The following is a 20,710-nucleotide window of genomic DNA, read 5'->3' on the forward strand; positions in this document are numbered from 1 at the left end:
TGTTTTTTTTAAAAAAAAATGATTTAAAGTTTTCAGCTAGATTAGCAGTTACGTTTCATTTTGCTTAATAGATTTTGTTTTGTTTTTTGTTGTCCATGTTCTACAAGTTGACTGATTATACAGAGGAAAACTGCTAATTAGGGATGCGAATTCTCTAATCCATTTTTCATTCCAAACAACCTCGTGCATCTACTTTGGCCATATTCTTCTCTTCTACCTGGATTAATCCTACGGTCCTAATTAATTTTGTGAACTGACTAGAATGATTAATTAGGTTAGAAATATATTGAGGTTTGAGGTTTGAGGCCAGAAGAACTGCCATCAAATTTTGGAATGATCTTATCTAGGTGGTTGCTCCAAAATCCACACTAGGATCTGGTTCTGATCCTGTCTTTGTTCCTAGTCGTTTCCAAAATTTCCAGTCTCATTTGTGAAACTATCTCTGCTGATAACTAGTGAGATTTCGTTTTTCGTTTTAGTTTTTGTAAGGGTCTGTGTGTATGCACGGCTTGGATGGAAAAGTATTGTAGAATTCTTGTGGTTGCCAAGAGTCTCGATATGGTGGTGATGCAATAGCATCATTGATATTGATTTCAGGATGATGGATTATAAAGTCACGGGGTGTTATATCCTATGAGAGACAACCTAAACTTATTGGATGTCCGAACCCACAGCCAGAGCACAGCATGGTTCATCCAAAATGGAACATCAAAGATTTTTGGCCTACCAAATCAACATGAACAACAAAATAAGTTTGTATTTGTTTAAGTTATCTTCAACCTGTTACAGATGATACCTGTCAGAATTCATGCAAAATGCATGGCTATGTGGTGGAACTAGATGCTGTTGTCCTCCTCATCATCATCCATGACTAAATACATTAAATGAAATGATGTCATCCTAAAGATATATAGTAACCTTGATTACATTCTAACATATATCTATATGTCCTACTTTTAAAACATTGATGCATGCAATCCCTATACACTCTATAATCATAATATCGACAACTTATGCCATTCAAGCCCAACAATTCCTCATACAGTTTCTTTCACCTATTGACAGGGCAAAACTGGCCCCAATTAGTAGATATGCTGGGGTTTGTGGCATGGTTGTTGGGCTGAGCATGCCAATATCTCCAGGACATCTAAGGACAAGTAATTAGATTTTCAAGTCTTTTTCTCGGAGTAAGTGGAACAACTGCCATGATTTGGCATCATTTCTTCAATTGAAGGGGCTTTCTTTTTTGGACGATTCATTATATACTTCATTTTTTTAAAATAAATATATAAAGTAAAAGAGAGCAATAAAAGATCCTGTTTGCAAATGGTTGTTTTGGTTAGTGTACTTCTTTTTTACTTATTGCCCATCCCTTGGGCATCACCTCAGAAAAAAAACAAAGTTAGATTGGACTTTGGAGCTGTTTTTCAAATGTCTTATGCATTGAATCAGCTATGTTTCAAAGCCATGCATCCTAAACATTTTAAGAAAACATTATTTTCTCAAAATAAGGTTAACATTCTTTTGAATCCTGGTATATTGGCATGAACTGTACTGTCATAACTGATAGTTTCGTTGTGGGCTCTCACAGAAGCCTCAAGATATTGATCATCAGAAGCTCGTAGCCTACACAATGTGCTTGCAGCAGGACAAAGACATTGAGTATCGGGAGATTGATTTCCAGTCTCTAGTCATAAGGTGCAAGGAACTTGGTATTGCCACATGAGAAGGCAGGCAGGTCATTTTCTCCCCCTTTTATGCTATCACTCTCAAAAAGAAAGAGTGAGTTGATGATTGCATGTCATGTTGTCTTTTATGGTCCTATACCGGCTGAGAAAAGGGTGCCATATGAGTTTATAAGCCTAGGACGATCCTCCATCCAATATCTTAAGCTTTTTGGGTTGTGAGTTTGGGACAAGTGGTATATTAGACCCAAGCCTAGTTTGCATCACAACCGTATTAGTCGTGTATGCCCCACACTGGATGTCCAAGCCATGTCCTTTCAGATCTTTAAGACTTAGCACCTTCCATTTTTGCTGCCATTTTTGGGAACAGTTATCCACACTGGATCATATGATAGATCACAGCACAAATAATTTGAAAATAAGGAAACCCTTCGTCTTTCCATCTCTATGGTTGTATGGAAGTTTTAGGGAATTGCCCCCTTAAACCCCCTTCTATGACAAGCATGTGGCTGGAACAGGGCTTGTCATGAATACGAGGATTTAGATGGGATGCTTCAATAAGGAAAGCATCTTTTGCTAGTATAGTAGGTCAATGGATGGTCAAGCCATGTCCTTCCAGAACTGTAAGACATAGCACCTCCCGTTTTTGCTGTCATTTTTTTGAGCATTTATCTTTTTCACATCAAAGTTAGACTTCATAATCTTATATTGAATATGTCATTTTATATGTTTTCTGAGTACGTGGATAGCCTATTCTATTATCAACACTCTTGCAATATTTAACATATGTTACGGAAGAAGATGTCTGTTATGGATCTATTTGCAGATGAGATCTTGATTGCTTTTGGTCTTCTGCATAGTCTTGGTTGGTGTTTGGTTCTCTTCATATTCCACTTCTTTTAACCAGCTAAATTCTAGTAAGTAACCATTCACCGACATGTAGTGATTATGCGCCATTAAAAAATTCTGACGGAAGTTACAGGATTTGTGCTTCAGCAAACCACACAATGAAGAAATAATATATCCATGTAATACTGACGTGATGACTGGAATCTATGTGTTTACTTGCTTTCTTCCACTCTTGAATTTTTGTGTTATTTGTAATGTCATATTAAAGCTAGAAGTTTTCCAAGAGTAAAATGGTATTAGAGAGATCTCTTCTTTCTTATTTGCCTGGTCTCACTAGAAGGTTTATCATCTCTGCTTCTTTGGATATTGTTTGATGGCTCTGTGACATGAAATTACTTGTTTAGCTGCTTGAATTAGCTCAAAATTAAGTGTCTTTTCTTTCTTTCTGCATTTTCTGTTCTCATTTTACATATTATATTGTCTCTGACTCTCTGTGCTTGCCCTATGGACCTGTATTTGTTGTCTTCATTTATTTGATGCCTGTATTAAGGTTTATCATCTTCTTTCACTCACTTTGCTTGGTTTGCCTGACCTATACAGTCAAACCTTATCTTCATGCTCTGCTTTCAGAACACTCGCGGTGATCTTGCCAACAGCTGGTAAATATCTGTTAAGAGTTTTCTTAAATGCTGTTGTCGCTGACTACTGAGAGGAGATCATTCTGTTAAACTATAGAAGGTGTCATTCTGTTAAACTCTATAAGATGTTATTAGCTCATAGAACAATCAATCACCATTACTGACAATTCTGGCCCGTCATTTCATGGCTTTTTCCTAACAGCATCAATTGGTTAATGAATGCTTCTTTGCTATTTCCTTTCATTTAAGGATTACATGCCCCTTTTCAATATGAGCAAAGTCCTCCAAAATGAAAAGCTGTTCTTGTCTTTTCAGGCTATATCAAAATTTGCATCTTTCTGATGTCTTCTAATTCATCAAGGACTCCTTCCTTCCCAATGGTGTCTCTTGGCTTTTATAACACGTCTAAACCATCTAAAATAGCTCTTATTCATGAATTTTTCAAGTGGTCCTACTCCCGATTTTTTCTAATTAAGGATATGTTATCAAAATGAACATTTAAAAGGGAATCCGGCTTCAAATGAGAAGTGTTATGAACAAATAAGTCTTCTTAAATAAAAAGCTCATCTATATGAAGATAACCTGAAAGATCTTTTAAATCAGGCAAAGGATGTATACTTAATTTATGATTAGTGACTAGAGCAGGTAACCAACCAAGACTGGAAAACTGCAAACAATGCCCGTTTGAGATGGTTGTATTATCATTTTCAATTGAATTCTGTGTATTTGAGGGTTCTGGATCAACTGTTATCTGTGATATTTGGAGGGCTGATATAATTTACTCTGACAAGAATGCTTGTTATGGATCAATTATGTGGAAATCCAGAGGCTGAAACTATACCTTTTTTTCCCTGCTGTCAAGTGCGTTGCATGCGCTGAATGCTCGTAACCTTAAAGAATTACTTCATAATTCTCTTTTTCTTTATTTTTATTTTCTATCAAAAGCTAGGTCACATCACTTAAAGGTATAAATAGCCTCCTAAAAGCAGATAAAGCAATCCCTAACAGAGCAGGAGGAAATTTCTTAGGGTATATTAGTGTTCTGACATTATGCAAGTAGCTTAATGAAAAGGTCTTTCATCAAACTTTCTTGAAGTTTCCTTATCCTCTCAGCTGTGACTCAACTGTCTATTCTTTTCATTTTTCTTTTTGTTCGTTTTCTCTATCCCCTTTCCCTTCCTGCCTTCCATTCTTTTTCTTCCTTCAACAGGTAATGCATTTTCATCAATGGAAGTAATTGGTAAACGAGCAAGCTGGAATTGGGAGTTTTCAATGCACCTGCTCTTCACAGAAGGAAATAAGAGTAAATCTATAATTGCTTTTGAGAATGTTTGGCCTCAAATGCTTCCGAATAAAAATCAATGGTATACTTATCAAAATCAAAATTCACACCGTTGATAATGATCTATGATGTTTAGAGTGCTCGAAACAAGAAATCATATGTTTTAAAGGTTTTTTACCCTACAGAATGGATAATTTAAAAGGTTTGGTATAATTTTTTTATTTGATTTATAGTTTAGAAACATCTAATTAAGCTATATATGATCTATAAATATTTTAAGATTTCAAGATCGAAATCAAGAGTTTGGTTTTTCAAATTATATAGTCTACGATAGAATTTTGACCCTGGTTGATGCATGGATTTTTTAGGGCCAAATGCTTTTTCAAAAGTAACATGGATTTACTCTAGAAGATATTCGATAAATGTATACAAACTACTTTCTGATTAATATACAATAGAGTAGAAGCTCATATTTGGGTGATCGGGGTCGTGAATCATACAATTTCAAAATGATATCTTATTTATGTGATCCGAGCTTCATCACCTTTTGTCCAACCTATGGCTGATGCCGATATTCTTTGTGGTTAACTCATATTTATATCGAGTAAACTGGTTCTAATTCAAATACGTGCGTATCGTTCTGTCTTTTTTTTCTCCTTCACGGAAAGCATCATTTTTTTTCAGAAGTTTTTTGGTGTCAGCTTTGAACTAAATAATTAAGAATCTGTCGCTTTTTTTCAGAGAGAATCTGTCACCTTTTGCCTTAAAGCGGATGTGGTTGCCATTAGATGCATGAACTGCACTGTCCCACAACCTGAATTCCTCGACTCTTGCTGCGGTGGCACGCCTGATGTAATCCACAGACCCATCTCGGCATTCAAAACATTGAAGATTGCGTCCAGTAATTGGATTGTGAAGACCCCACCATGATCGCGACTTCCGTGGAAAAAATAAAAACGAGTGGAAACGCGGATGCTGCTGCTTTTCTCTCGAGTTGGTCGGTCTTTTGCTTAACAGTAGAGAACTGCTTCCTGTTAGTCTTGGAGGGGTCAGCACTCACTTTCTTCCTTGAAATTATTGATGAGCAGAGAGTTTGGGGCAATTCTTTTAGAAACAAAGCTTATTTTATTTCATTTTTTTTTAAAAAATTTCATATTTGTTTGGGGTAACCAGTCTTACATGCATGTGTATATGACCAAGCCATGTAAGCCGCAGCAGGGTGGTCATGCAGCTAGTAGTGTCTTAGCATTGTTCACCCATGAACATGTACAAATTTTTACGTATAAGTAGCTGCATGCCAATCTCCAACTACTATAGTTTGGTTGCAAGGATGGCTATCCTTTTGAAGTGTCCCAAACCACTCATCTTTGACACCACACCAACATGCACCCACTCGAACCAAACCTCTTCTATCCATGTTACTATGCCAGCACTGGCTAAAACCTTAGATTCATTAGCACGCCTATCTCGAACTAGGCTCACCAATTGGTTTCAAAGGGGCATCCCATGAACCCTTTTAGCTGAGGTTTCTTGAGATTTGAGAATGAGGATGCACGCTAAGAGAAACTTCTTAACGAAATTGGGTTGGGGGGACTTGGTGCGAACATGAATGGTGAGGAGAGAGTCTGAAAAGACTATCATAAATTGAACCTGGTAGGCCATCTAAATGGCTTTTTGGTGGTGCACTGAAATGATAGAATCAGAAGCAAATTAAGCACTAACGGGATGGGGTGGAACCTTTCTTTCTAGTTGAAGGACAAGACAACGTCCTAGATCCACATGAAGGTTTTGGTGCTTTTCTTGAATCTGCCATCCGTGCTGCATTAGAACATACCTTTGTCTACCTGATGATTGCATCACACATGGCAGGTTTAAAGACTAAATAGAAACTTTCAAGCATGCGTGTGGAAGATAGCCTTGTTTGCACCAGAGGATTTTGGTAATGGCTCGTGGCTTTCGGATTCAATCTGGACACGGGACCTGTGCTTCAAATTTTAAGTCATTTACCTACGAAATATTTTTAACAAAGCCTTTTTCATCACCCAAAGAAATTTTTTAGCATACGAAGCTCCAATTAGTGAGCCCCTGCAGCAGGAGAGCAAATGATTGCTTCCCATCTTGAAGGATAATTTCCGTTGCAAATCATTGGCTATATCAATAAGTAGGGCTCAGGTGGACCTATCTGCTAGGATCCAACAAAAATCCTCTAACGCCAGTTGCAGGAAATCTCTACAGTCAGAATGTATGCTGGTGGCCTTGTAATTCATGCCTATATCCACAGTGCTATGACCTAGGTTTTACAAGAAAAAAGAGTCCTAGGTAAAATTTTTATTTTTATTTCCTTCAACCTTGTTATAGAAAATCTGCTACTAGCGTTACCCATATCCTAGACCAAGGCCCAATGTGAGAGTTGGACCAGATCCACGTTGCTTTTAGGTTTTTTTGCATGAATACCCTCATACATATTAGATTTTGCATGAATACCCTTCCAAAATTGATATTTGTATGTATTCCCTCGTAAAATACTTATTTCGCCATTCTACTCTTTTTTTTATTTTTCTTTTTGCATATGTACTCATACTATCTAACGATGTTAAAAAAATAACGGTTTCAAATTAAAATGACTAAAATATCCTTAATGGATGGACATACAAATAGATCGCGATAGAAAGAAAAGAAGATAAGAACAATAGCATAATTTTAAAATTTATTTTATTTTTAATTAATATAAATATGATTTTTCTTAATACCGTTAGAACAACTGTTATATTACGGACATTTGTACAATAACAGAGTTTTATGAAGGTATACATGCAAATATCAATTTTGAAAGGTTATTCATGCAAAATCCAATATTTAGAAGGGTGCTCATGTAAAAAAACCTTTTTTTTTATACTCTAGTTTAACTTTCGGTATTTTTCTGCTACAGTGCTTTCAGGATCATAGTTAGTTCTTGCGTGTCTCTGTACATGTATAGATATAAGAGAAGAATATCTTTGAACGATCCCAATGAGATCAAGAAAATTCCATACAAGCAGTTTATAACAACAAAACCAACTCCAGATGTACAGCAAAGTTAGCCCCTCTAAAAACATTATTGGCAACGGAGAAATCCAAAGTTGCAGAACGATAGAGGACATATGGAAGAAGGCTTTCATCATAGTTACTATATATAAAATGTTTTTTTGGCTCAAATAATGCTGGCCTGACACCTTAATATTCAACCGTATTTTATGCACAAAATTATTTTCTGCAGGTTGCATTATTCCTCTTACAATACATAAAACATGCATCTTGTAAGTACTTTTTTTTCACCATTTAGCCTAAATATAACATGTCCACTCACGAGCAAGATGTTAATTCCTTAAAAGGTTATGAAAATACATGTCAAATTTTAAAATTCATATAAAATGAGATACATAGGACAGGGTAGCTCGCCTGTGTATTAGAAGATGATTATAGGCAAAATTGAATCCGAAAATCTTTGCAAAAAGGAAAAAAAAAATAAAACAATAGAAAAGATTACTTCCTTTTAGCATTTTTTTGGTAGAACAGAAACATCGTACCATTCTGATACGAATACATCCTACAAAATTAAAAAATAAAACATTATAAATACTAATATTAATGTTGAAAAAAAAAACTTGTTAAGATAATAAAGCTCAAACATCTATAACGGCTTGAAAGAAGCCAAACTAATAAGAAAAACTTTAATTTTAGAATTGTCACCAACTCTGCTTATCTCTGTCTACAGGGTAACAAAAACAACTCTAAATAAAGTTACCCGGGGAACATTAGTACCTCTTATTCCATAAAAAGCCAAAAAAAAAATTGTAATTCTATACATACAACAGTAAACATACATACATACGTACATACTTGTTAAATTAATACTCACTGCCGGAATTAAAACCCCCGGCGAGCTAATTCGAATCGGTTTCGTCCCACGAGTCAATCGAAGAAACCCGGTCCGACGACCAACCCGACGAACACGAAACAGGAGTCTGCGGTTCACTAACCGACCCACACTTCAGACCCGGTCCGAGCTTCTCCCTCCAGAACTCCCAGTTTCCTTCCCCCTCGCGCCCGATCTCGACCTCGACCAACACCAACTCGCGGTTCAGCCGGTACACTTCGACCCAAACCACCATATTCCCGGTCCGATCCTCAACCGCCGCCCCGCCACCGCCGCCGCCCGGCTTCCCCTTCCTCCGCCGCACCACCAGCTCCTCCGCCCTGCCCACCTCCTCGACGCGGCCCAGAATCACCTCCGGCGGCTGGCCCGACACGAACCGCTCCCGATCCGCCGCCGCATCGAAGAGCCCGGAGAGGTCGAACCCGGTCGAAAAGGATATAATATCGAACGCGTTAAGCTCCCGCTCCTCCTCGCCGCCCTCCTCCGTCCACGCGGCCGGCAGCTGGCCCCTCTTTGAGATTCGCGCGTCGATGTCCTCGCGGAACCGCGTCATGGCCAAGAACCGGTCCTCCTCGAGCCCCGTCCGGAACCAGGGGTCGGCCACGATGCCCTCGACGGTGAGCCGGGTCTCGGGGTTCGTGTCCAGGAGGCGGCCGAGGAGTCGCCGGAGCTCCGGCGAGATCCACCGGGGGCATCGGAAATCGCCGCGGTAGATCTTGCGGTAGAGGTTCATCAAATTGGGATCGTTGAAGGGGAGATAGCCAGCGGCGAGGACGAAGAGGATGACGCCGCAGGACCAAATATCGACCTTGGCGCCGTCGTAGCCCCTCTTGGAGAGGATCTCCGGCGCGACGTATGCCGGCGTGCCGCAGAGGGTCTGGAAGAGGCGGTCGCCGTTGGCGGTGGAGACGACGGCGCTGAGGCCGAAATCGGAGACCTTAAGGTCGCCCTGGTCGTCGAGAAGGAGGTTCTCCGGCTTAAGGTCGCGGTGGAAGACGCCGCGGGCGTGGCAGAAGGCGACGGCGGAGACGAGCTGTTGGAAGAGGCGGCGGGCGGCGTCCTCGGGGAGACGGCCGTGCGCGGAGATGCGGGCGAAGAGCTCGCCTCCCTTGGCTAACTCGAGGACGAAGTAGATCTTGGTGCGGGAGGCGAGGACCTCGTAGAGCCGGACGATGTGCGGGTGACGGAGGCGGCGCATGGCGGCAATCTCACGGCGGACGTTGCCGGCGAGGCCGCCGCGGAGGACTTTATGCTTGCTGATGCACTTGATGGCTACGCTCTGGCCGGTGCCGGCAGTGCGGGCGTGGTAGACCCTGGCGAAGGCGCCACAGCCGAGAAGGCGGCCCACCTCGTACTTCCCGAAGAGGACCTTCGCAGCCGACGGAGGCGCTTCGCCGCCGCCGTCCGGCGGGACGCAGCCGCCGGAAACCGGCATCGGTGTGGCTGATTTCTGAACCTTTTCTTCTCTCTTTCTTCTTCTCTTCGCCGATTTCTGCTTCCAGTTCCTATTCTAAAGGAAAAGCGTCGATTGTTTTGGAAAAGAAAAAGTTCACTCCCTTTGGGTGCTGACGAATAGGAATTTTTTGCCAATTTAGGAGGGAAGTCCAACTGGATTTAGGTGGGAAGGGGCCGTGGAGATTTAAATATATGCGGGGGCACCGGTGTGTTGTTACCTACGGATTTTCTATCTTAAATGGTATCCATGGAATGAGACGGGAAAAATTGTGGGCTCGTCTTTCGAGCAAATGGATAAGGATGCAAGGAGCGCGGCAAACGGACGGACGAGTGAAGGGGTTGGAAAAACAATATATCTGGCCCACCCACGTGGCTTACCGGTGGCAAAGTTACAACGGTTGCGAGGCCTTAATTGGGTGTGCGTGGTTGAGAATTGAAAGAGACACAGGCAGGAAAAAAAAAAAAAAGAGAAACTGATCAGATCTGATTTTTTGAAGTTGAAAATTGAGATCAAGCTTAATTTATTCATCATTGCTTTAAGCTTGAAGAGAGCCAAATACGAGCTAAATGTATCAATTTGAAAATCATAAATTGAAATAGAAATCAATTTAAGCTTAATGTAATCAAAACTTATTGTCCAACCATCATTTGCAATTTGGTGGAAAATGATGGACAAAGATTGTTTTATTTAGCATGCATATCTATATCTGCAGATCAAGTTCATAGGCTGTGAGAGAGAGATTGAGAGAGGCAAAAGAAAATTATCGAAGATCATTTTTATCTTTGAAGTTAATCTTAAATTTTTGTTATCTCCCCAAGTATCAATACAAATTGAGGTATATATTTAAGTGGGGATAGCAGAGGATGGGGTTGGATTAAATTTGGGTCGGGTCAATAGGTCATGCAAGGATACCAATATAATAAATCTTGACTCATACTGGACTTGGCCTGATATTGGGTCGAGACCACTTGATCCATACTCGCTTACATATTATTTTGGGTCATCCATTTAACTCTAACCTAATTTATCATCAATTCCAATATTAACAGTATGCTAACCTATCAAGTCCAATATTTACAATTTTATCGATTAATTTCAAAATTAAAAAATAGTATTAAAAAAGATTAATTACTCAAAAGTTTTTTTTATCTAGGACTATGACTCTATCAATTCTAAGCTATTTCAATCCAAATAGAATTCTATTCTCATGACTCAAGTTGAGTATAAACTTTGACGCATATTTAACCCATTTGAAATTAAGATAAAATTTTTTGACCCTAATTGGATCCTAACTAAAAACTCTTGACACAAACTCGATCTAAACAAGATCAAGTCGAGTTGGGTTTTTTAAGTCAAATTAATTTTTGCCACCTCTATATTTAGGATAATTTTACTACATCTAATGCTTGAAGGTTGATTCTGATCAAGAATGCATTTCATAGAACTTTCACTTGTTACAAGTTCGTTTATGTTAGTAAAACCTTATTTTAGGTGGTCCAGCAAAAAAAACCTTATTTTAGGTAGAAAATTAAGGGAGAACATTTACCAAAAAATCCATTTAATCTTTATTAAATTGCAATTAACTGTAACATAGTTTCTATTGCTCAAAATATTCTAGTTGTTTATTTTGTTCCTAGGTGTTTTAGATATTTTACTTTACAATATGTTTCACGGGCGTATAGTCGAAGGTGATGTATTCTAGTATTTAGATGGTTTAGATTTATACAAAAGCATAGATTACATAAAACATCATAATTATGCAAGGTTATAGTCTGAAAGTCTTATTGGCCATTATAATGTTTAGCAAATCAATATGATGTTTAGACAATCAAATATTACTTTATGAACCGTCCTTTTAGGATAGATCAGATAAGTGAGGTTTTATCCATTTAAGTCAGAGGTTATCCCACCAAACACCCAAAGAGAATATAATAGTCTGATTCAAATAAGGCCAAATATTCAAATAATTCTATTTCCCCAAAATGATGGAATGGAATTATTTTATGGAATAGGAGAACCCATCTCTCTCAATTACAATTTTGTCCATTTCCGCTCTTTAAACATAGTGGGAAGAGAGAGTGCAATTCTATAGCTGTGATAAAACTCAAATAATTGCAAAAATTAATGCACTCACCTATTTCTCCACCTCTACTTCTGGATAATACCATAAAGTCATTTATTCGATGGAAGAGACTATCCTGTCTATAGTAGGAGGATAACACTCCAAAAACCATCCCCTTTACGAAATGCAACTTTGATATATTATCCTGATCATATTAGTCATTTAATGACATAGAATGGTTGGTAACAATAATGTTCGAACGCACCATTAGCTAAATAATATATTTTTTTGTATAAACAAATATTTTTGTTAACCCATAGTGACAAATCCAAATGCAACTGTCGTGCTTATCTAAGTAATTCTACGTGACAGCCAACCTAAACCGGCCGCGGAAATGAAGCTGCCGCTACTATGGGCTCGTTTGGTTCGCAGGAAAAGGAGGGGGGAAAGTGTGGTCAACGGGAAAGTAATGAAATGCCTCTTGTTTGGTTGAAGTTTTCAAAGGAGAGAGATGGGAAAATTGTATTCCCATGGGAATATGATTCCCACATTTCATGGGAAAGTCTTTCTCATGAGAAACATGGGAAAGTTACTTTCCCATGAGGTGGGAATCACTCCTTTTTTATTTTTTCCCAAAAAGACCCTTCAGCATTAAATAAGCATTAAAGACCTAATTTTTATTAAGGGCATAATAGAAATTATACATAACTTTCCTAGGAAAGTGGATGGTCAACCAAACATAAGCACTTTGGAAATTTGTCACTTTCCCATGGTTAACCAAACATGCCAAAAGTACTTTCCTAGGTATCCTCTTCCTAGAAATCTGATTCCCAGGAATCATATTCCTAGGAGGAAAAATACTTCCCGCGAACCAAACGAGCTCTATGATTCCATTTGTGCAGGCTGGGGGAGGCAGACATGGGAAGTCGCAGTACACCACCGAACCCCCATCCCCCCCGCAAAACCAAAAAAAAGGCCACGTGCGAGCAAACGAGGTCGTCATTAACGACATCAACGGTCGATAAGCTCACCTCATTATCTGATAACAAGCGTACCGCACCGTCCGGCTCGTGTACCATACTTTTGATCCACGGTAGCTGAAGCCTTCAATCTCGGTGGCCTCCCAACATCCGCCGGCACTTGCTTTGTTCCGTGCTGGTATCCTGTTCCCATGATTGAGCTCGTCGGGTCCCCATGATTGGTGGTCCCTGAAACGAGCAAAATTCGAGGTGGATGGTCGTGATTATACTAGTTGGGCGGATGTCAATTCTTGATCGCGAGGGTCAACGTGTCCACGGATGGCGGAGGAGGAACGGTTGCAGATGGGCAAACGGAGTTGGAGATCAGATGGCCCCTACCATGTGATCAAAGGCATCAGTCTGAGGTCCTTGGCTTCAAGCGGTTGGCCTTTCTCAAAGATTTATGCAATGGTGTCTTATCCGGAAGGGCAATACAAGCCAGGGCGCCAAGGTTCCTGCCCCGAAAAAGAATCATGTTCATCCTGTCTATGGTGTCAGGCAATAACTAAAACACACAACTAGAAAAAAATAAAATATGAGCAATTCTAATTTCTAAAAAATAAATTATATATATATATATATATATAATATTTATAAGTTGGTGTGTGTAGACATGTATATATTTTAATATCAATCTCAAAATTCTACTTTTTCTACGTCACCAAAGCTGGCATGCTATGTTGCAGCCGGAGGGAGACATATTTTTAATAAGTTCGAAGTAAAGTTAAAGGCGGCATAGGAAAACATCACCTACACGAAGCTGGTTTTAGGTGCGGACAACATTTACCTGGAAAGAGATTCGGTTATAATGATCGAGTGGATTTGAGGCCAGCATAACTGTGATGACCGGCACCTACTACTTTGGGACATATGCGAGCTCCCAAGAGAGTTTGGTTTCTTCCGAACCTCTCATGTCTGAGTCACCTCCTATATTGTGCATCATTTAGGAGAGATTCTCTGAGAGAATCATAAGTCTGCTTATTTTTCTCTCCATCATATATTTTTTTCTGACTTCATTGGTTGCACTCACGCCCGACTAATGTGAGTCTCACTGTATGGCATGCTATGTTTATCTAGTCCATGCATCTGGCCTACATCTATTTATCCTTTGTCTAAACTGGCATAAATAGTTTATTGTAAATCTTCTACCTAGTCTAACCGCAAATCAACATTATTAGATCAAGTACAACGACGACACTAAATTCGAGACTACGACCGCTATTCCTAAATATTCCTCGTTAAGACAGGCCAGGCTCCACGGAGGGATGGCTCTTTGACGGCTCAAAAGCTATGGCCTATGAACAGCCTCCAGAAGGCGGGCGACGGAGACGGGAGGGGCAACGGTTGTGACCACACGAACCGACGGTTGAGGGGAATAGCGTGCCCCGCGGGATTAAATTAGTGTGATGGCTTGCCCTTGTCCATCAACAAAATGTTTTGGTCGATGCCCAGTTTTCATTTGCTAAGACGCTAACACGGAGATGTCACATTTGTTCTTGGGTCTTTGATGGAAGCCCTCCGTGTCTACATATGAAACTTTTCTAGGTGTTGGAATCATAAATTATGTTGGCCAAAAAAAATCTTAGAATGGATAATCTTTTGAATTTATTAAGGAAAAGATATATATATATATATATATTTATTTTGTTTGGAATTGGTCTTGGAAGGGATTTTTTTGTACTTCTTTTCAAATCAGCTCTTCCTCTACTTGAGCTAATATCTGATTGTACATTCCTTGCCTTGTTCTCTTAACAATAGCTTTGGGTGGCTTTTGGCCTCCCCTTACATTAATTATATATATATATATATATATATATATATATATATATATATATATATATATATATATATATATATATATATATATATATATATGACATAGACCTGCTGCCATATATTCAATCTCAGTCCTAAATTTGATCCATCTTTCATCTAGAACCTTAAATTGTAAAAGAAACATGACGACTAGTTTGATAACAAAGAAAGTCTTTGCTTAATCCTTTCAAAAAAACAAAAATAAATAAATAAAAGGAAATCTTTGTTTAATAAGAGAGAGAGAGGGACTCTCTTATGAGCTCAAGTTTTATTTTGTCTCTCTCTCTCTCTCCCAGAAGAAAAGTTTATCACCAAAAAAAGCCATGAGACAAATTAATGCATATTATTCTCCTTCTAATGCTTGGTAGCCTATGTTAGCAGGTTGTATCTTCCATACCTTCATACGAAAACACCATTGGATCATCCACCACATAAATCTCAAAGCATTCTAAACTCTGTCATCCATTTTGGCATACATCTCAAAGTGAATAGCTGATGATCTAATTGTGGATTTATGAGAAGAAAGATAAATCTTTCTTTTGTGTGAAAGATAGATCCAGTTCTATAATTTTACAAGTCAGGACTTGTGGTTGAGATGATGATGCCTATATTAGATGTGGAACGATAAATGTCGCGTCCTTGCATGCTACTTTTTGACCACATACTTTTTGATTATGAAAATGACATAGATAAGCATCATGGATCATGCCCACGATTCGGACACATATCATAAGTAGAGAAGGATGATAATATGGTTCTATGGCCACTGTGCAACTAACACACTCCCAATCATGACTCTTCTAAAGGCTACAGTACAAACATTCTAGGCGGACCGCAAAAGAAAATGATGGTAATCTTTGGAGTTATTATATTTGAGAATTAAATTGGACGAATAATTTAAGCAGTACCATGAAGTTTTGGATCTAGATTCTCCTCTTGTATGGAGGAGGGATGCAGTTGCCCGTTGTTCTTTACAACCATAGATATGCCTTTTGAGTCCAATTATCAAAATATTCAACTAGGAAGGCAATTAGATAGAGTTCATCACGTTGACAGCATGCAATTGGGAATCAAAGACGGGTTACGTTAATAGGAAGTTTATAAAGGCATATGCATGGTAAAAAAAAAAATTTCCCACCTCATTAGTATGTTATTATAGTTACAAGGCTAACAAGATCATTGGTTACATACCATACAATATTTTACATTAGTTGAAAATCTACAATTAGAAGTATTAGGAATGGTTAATCCGAAATGGAAGTGGGCAAAGTGGCATTATAGCTAGAAAGCAGGTTGGAGGGAGCACACTGGGTTGCTTTAACCTCTGACATTTCGGTCATTTCTAAAAGGAAGGGGAACAATTGAAGTTGGAAGTATGCAAATACTCTACGAGGGTATCTTTTAAATAATTTATTTATGGAAGCTCCAAAGTGCTTGCTATGCATCCTAATGTTTAAGTTCTTCAAATTATTTTTTATATTTTCTTCCAATCATCCACCAAGAAGGAAACTTGTCTAGAATTTTTATGTTTTAGGATAACATTTCCCTTCAACTATTACACATACTTCTTTCTTAGTAAATCCGATGATTTAAATTACTTCAGAGAAGGAATCCAAAAAAAAAAAAAGCGAAGATGTCCAAAGAGTCAATCCTATGTGATTTGCCACATATGATGCCACTCAATTGGCAGTACTGTCCGTTTTCTTACAAATATGCGAGATCTCAAAGGATAGTAACGACCGCAATAATATCCGACAATTCTAAAGAAGATGATGAAGCTGACTCTTCTCGGCCGGCAAATTCAAAAACCATCAGATGACCGTCATAGAATTATCTTCCAGATAGATCTGTAAAAATTGTAATGTATATACAACATAATTAAGTCTCTTCCTGTTGATCTATCAAGATGCTTTGTAAAATATTTAAATCACATAAAAAGAAAATCTAACAATTATAATAAAATAGTGGTAAGAAAATATCTGGCCTGTGAGGTGTGAGAGGCACGCCAAAAGACGCACTGTCCTAAAACCGTTGTTGCCTCCCCACGTGCAGGTATTGGCGGTCAGCGACGGCTCCAAGATACAACCCAAACGGCTCACAGCGGGCCTAATCTACAGTGCACGTCTGTAGTAGGCAGATTACCTAGTCTATATCGGTTGCCCAATAATATAGAAAATTGTAAAAGAGAGAATGGTGGTAGAGAGAAACAATGAGAGGAAGAAGAAGGGTTTTGTATTGTATTTTTTGTTAGATACAAGGAATGGCTCTTTTATAGGCCTTTTGTCATCCAACCATAACGGTTGAATACTTATGGCCTCATTAAGGCCATAATGAAAGATAATGGGAAGTTTTGAAACTTCCAAATGGAATTTGAAAAACTTAAAGATTATAACAACTCTTTTTTAAAAAATTTGGGGGTTACAAAACTTTTCAAAATTTATTCAAATTCCAACAATCCCCCACAAGTTTCAAAACTTTATAAAATCATATACATATATATAGAGAAAAATTTGGGCAGCTTTATACTATGCAATGGGTGCAGGTGTCTTCCGGACTTGAACCTACACTTAGTGTTGACAGTTCTAACCTGAAGGATCATAGTGAACTAAGTCTTGAACTAGACCCTTTGGACCAGATTTTAACATGCCACACACATAGTATTGATATAGACTTGGTGCGGGTTAGCGCTATTTATGGCCATGCGCTGAATCTTGATTCTCATGAGAGTTATTAGAGAACAGCCCAATTCTCACGGTCGCGGCCTCACGACAACTCTCATTTAGGTGAGTCCTCCAAGAATACATGTGACCTGTATCCTGCAGAAGTATGCCTGCCTCGGGCTCATTCAGGGTAATACCCTTCCTTAACGTCACATATCAAAGCACTATTGCCATAGGGATGAGCAGGAGACTCTCTCCTTAAAATTAGTGCTGAAATGAGTCACGCAATATGGATTGTTTCTACCCATTGAACCTTCTTCATGGGATCTCCAATCATAAAGGTTGGGTTACCTCCCTAGGTGACTCCCTTATGGGCTTAAGCCCATCCCCCTCGACAAGTCAATGACAGCTCTATTAGAAAGAGCTTTGGTCAGCTGATCAGCTATATTTTTCTCAGATTTTACAAATTCCAAAGATACAATATTCTTATTCAATAGGCTTTTAACTGATTTGTACCTCACTTGCAAATGTCTATTCATTTTCTTATTAGTATGTGCCTGCCTTACTAACTCTATTACTGCCTTACTATCACAATGTATGAAAATGGCAGGCATGGGTTTATTAACTAAAGGCATGTCAAGCATCAAGTTCTTAATCCACTCAGCCTCAGAGCAAGTTGTATCTAAAGCTATAAGTTCTGACTCCATAGTACTCCGAGAGATAATAGTTTGTTTCTTAGATCCCCAAGATATTGCTGCTCCACCCAAAAGAAATACATACCCTGAAGTGGACTTTACATCCATATTGTCTGTTATCCAATTCGCATCACTATACCCTTCAACTACATTCGGAAATCCCTTATAACACAATGAGTATTCCATGGTTCCTCTAAGATATTTAAAGACTCTCTCTAAAGCAATCCAATGATCTTTGTTAGGATTATGAGTATATCTACTAAGTCTCCCAACAGCATATGCTATATCAGGCCTAGTTTTATTTGCTATGTATAACAATGATCCAATCATTTGTGAGTACTTCAGTTGAGATACTGGTTCACCATTATTTTTCTTCAAATGCACATTTAGATCATATGGTGTTGATATAGATTTGCAATCAAAATAATTAAACTTTTTTAACATCTTTTCTATTGTACTGGTTTGATTAAGAGTAATTCCATTAGGTGTTCTTTCCAACTTCATTCCTAAAATTACATAGGCTTCTCCTAAATCCTTCATGTCAAACTTTCTAGAAAGATAAGACTTAACATCATTTACTATCTCCAAATTTGTCCCAAATATTAATATATCATCAACATAAAGACATAAGATCACATGTTCTCCATTACTCTCTTTGTAGTACACACATTTATCATATTCATTAATCTTAAAGTCATATTCTAAGATCACCTTATCAAACTTCTCATGCCATTGCTTAGGAGCTTGTTTTAAACCATACAAGGATTTAACTAACTTACAGACCTTATGTTCTTGACCTTTAACTACAATACCTTCAGGTTGCTCCATATATATCTCTTCATTTATGTCTCCATTTAGAAAGGCAGTCTTAACATCCATTTGATGAATCACTAGATTATGCACTGATGCTAAAGCAACTAAAATTCTAATCGTAGTTATCCTAGATACAGGTGAATATGTATCAAAGTAATCTATTCCTTCCTTTTGTGTAAAACCTTTAGCTACTAGTCTAGCTTTGTACTTGTCTATGGTTCCATCAGGTTTTAACTTCTTCTTGAACACCCATTTACACCCAATAGCTTTATTTCCAGGAGGTAAACTAGTTAACTCCCAAGTGTTATTTTGAATAATAGACTCTATCTCACTTTGTATAGCTTCCTTCCAAAATGGAGCATCTAAAGAAGACATAGCTTCCTTATAGGTAGTAGGATCTCCTTCTGTTAAAAAGGTATAAAATTCGTCTCCAAAATTTTTCTCTATTCTAGACCTTTTACTCCTTCTTAACTCTAATTGTGTTTCTGGTTCCTTAGATGCACTTGTACTAGTGGAAGGTTTATCATTAGTAGATGATTTATCTATTACTTGGTGTGAAATTTTATTTTTATAAGGAAATATATCTTCAAAATAGGTAGCATCTCTAGATTCTATAACTGTGTTATTTGAAATTTCACTAATCTCAGAGTTTATAACTAAGAATCTATTGGCACTACTATTTTGAGCATACCCTATAAAGACAGCATCTATAGTTTTAGGCCCTATTTTCTTTCGCTTAGGCTCAGGGATTGCTACTTTAGCTAAACACCCCCACACTTTCAAGATTTTAAGATTAGGTGTTCTTTTCTTCCAAATTTCGTAAGGGGTCTTATCATTATCTTTCACAGTTACTCTATTCAATATGAAACATGCAGTAAGAATTGCTTCTCCCCACAAATTCTCAGGTAGCCCAGAACTTATCAACATCGCATTAACCATATCCATTAAAGTTCTATTCTTTCTTTCAGCTACTCCATTAGATTGAGGAGAGTATGGCGGAGTTATTTCATGTACTATTCCATATTCCTCACAGAAGATGCTAAAATTAGTAAGGGTATACTCACCTCCTCTGTCGGATCTGAGTTTCTTAATCTTTCTTTCTAATTGATTCTCTACTTCGGTCTTATAAATCTTGAATTTATTAAACACCTCATCTTTAGTTTTTATTAAGTACACATAGCAGAATTTCGAACAATCGTCTATAAAAGTCACAAAATACTTATTTCCTGCTCTAGTAGGTGGTCTGTTCGAATCACATACATCACTATGTATGAGCTCTAAGAGTTGAGTGTTTCTTTCTACAGACTTATAAGGCCTTTTAGGTTGTTTGGCTTGTACACACACTTCACATTTATGTTTGAAGTTTAGATTGGACTTAGGGACTAAGTCTAGATCCATCATTCTTTTAATTTTCTTTAAGTGTACATGTCCCAATCGTTTATGCCATACATTAGAAGATTCAACATTGAAAACACTTGAAGAGATAACTTTAACTTCTGAAAGTACATTTAATTTAAACAACCCCTCACTAATAAATCCTTTCCCAACAAATACATTATTTTTTGAAATTACAACTTTATTGGATTCCATAACAACCTTGTATCCTTGTTGGACTAAGGATGACCCACTAACTAAATTTCTTCTGATTTCTGGAACATGTCGCACTCCTTTCAAAGTTAAGATCTTTCCAGATGTCATCTTCAAATCTATGTCTCCAACTCCAAGCACACGTGCAACAGAGTCATTACCTAATGTTACACTTCCTCCACTTGATTTCTGATAAGTTTTAAAATAACCATGATCAAAACAAATATGTACAT

At 38.1% G+C, this 20,710-nt stretch overlaps 1 protein-coding gene across 1 annotated transcript; it reads right to left on the reverse strand.

Moving 5' to 3' along the window:
* Positions 1-8,163: 8,163 nt before the first annotated feature.
* LOC103721952 (CBL-interacting serine/threonine-protein kinase 14) lies at positions 8,164-9,968 on the reverse strand. Its single transcript, XM_008812346.4, has one exon. The coding sequence runs from the start codon at positions 9,803-9,805 to the stop codon at positions 8,378-8,380; it is 1,428 nt and encodes a 475-aa protein (XP_008810568.2). The 5' UTR covers positions 9,806-9,968; the 3' UTR covers positions 8,164-8,377.
* Between the last annotated feature and the right edge of the window lie 10,742 nt (positions 9,969-20,710).

Source organism: Phoenix dactylifera, chromosome 3, assembly GCF_009389715.1.
Source record: "Phoenix dactylifera cultivar Barhee BC4 chromosome 3, palm_55x_up_171113_PBpolish2nd_filt_p, whole genome shotgun sequence".
NCBI lineage: Eukaryota > Viridiplantae > Streptophyta > Magnoliopsida > Arecales > Arecaceae > Phoenix > Phoenix dactylifera.

Bases quoted from the DNA above. Each gene is read 5' to 3' on its own strand.
- LOC103721952 (XM_008812346.4), bottom strand. From the start codon at position 9,805: ATGCCGGTTTCCGGCGGCTGCGTCCCGCCGGACGGCGGCGGCGAAGCG.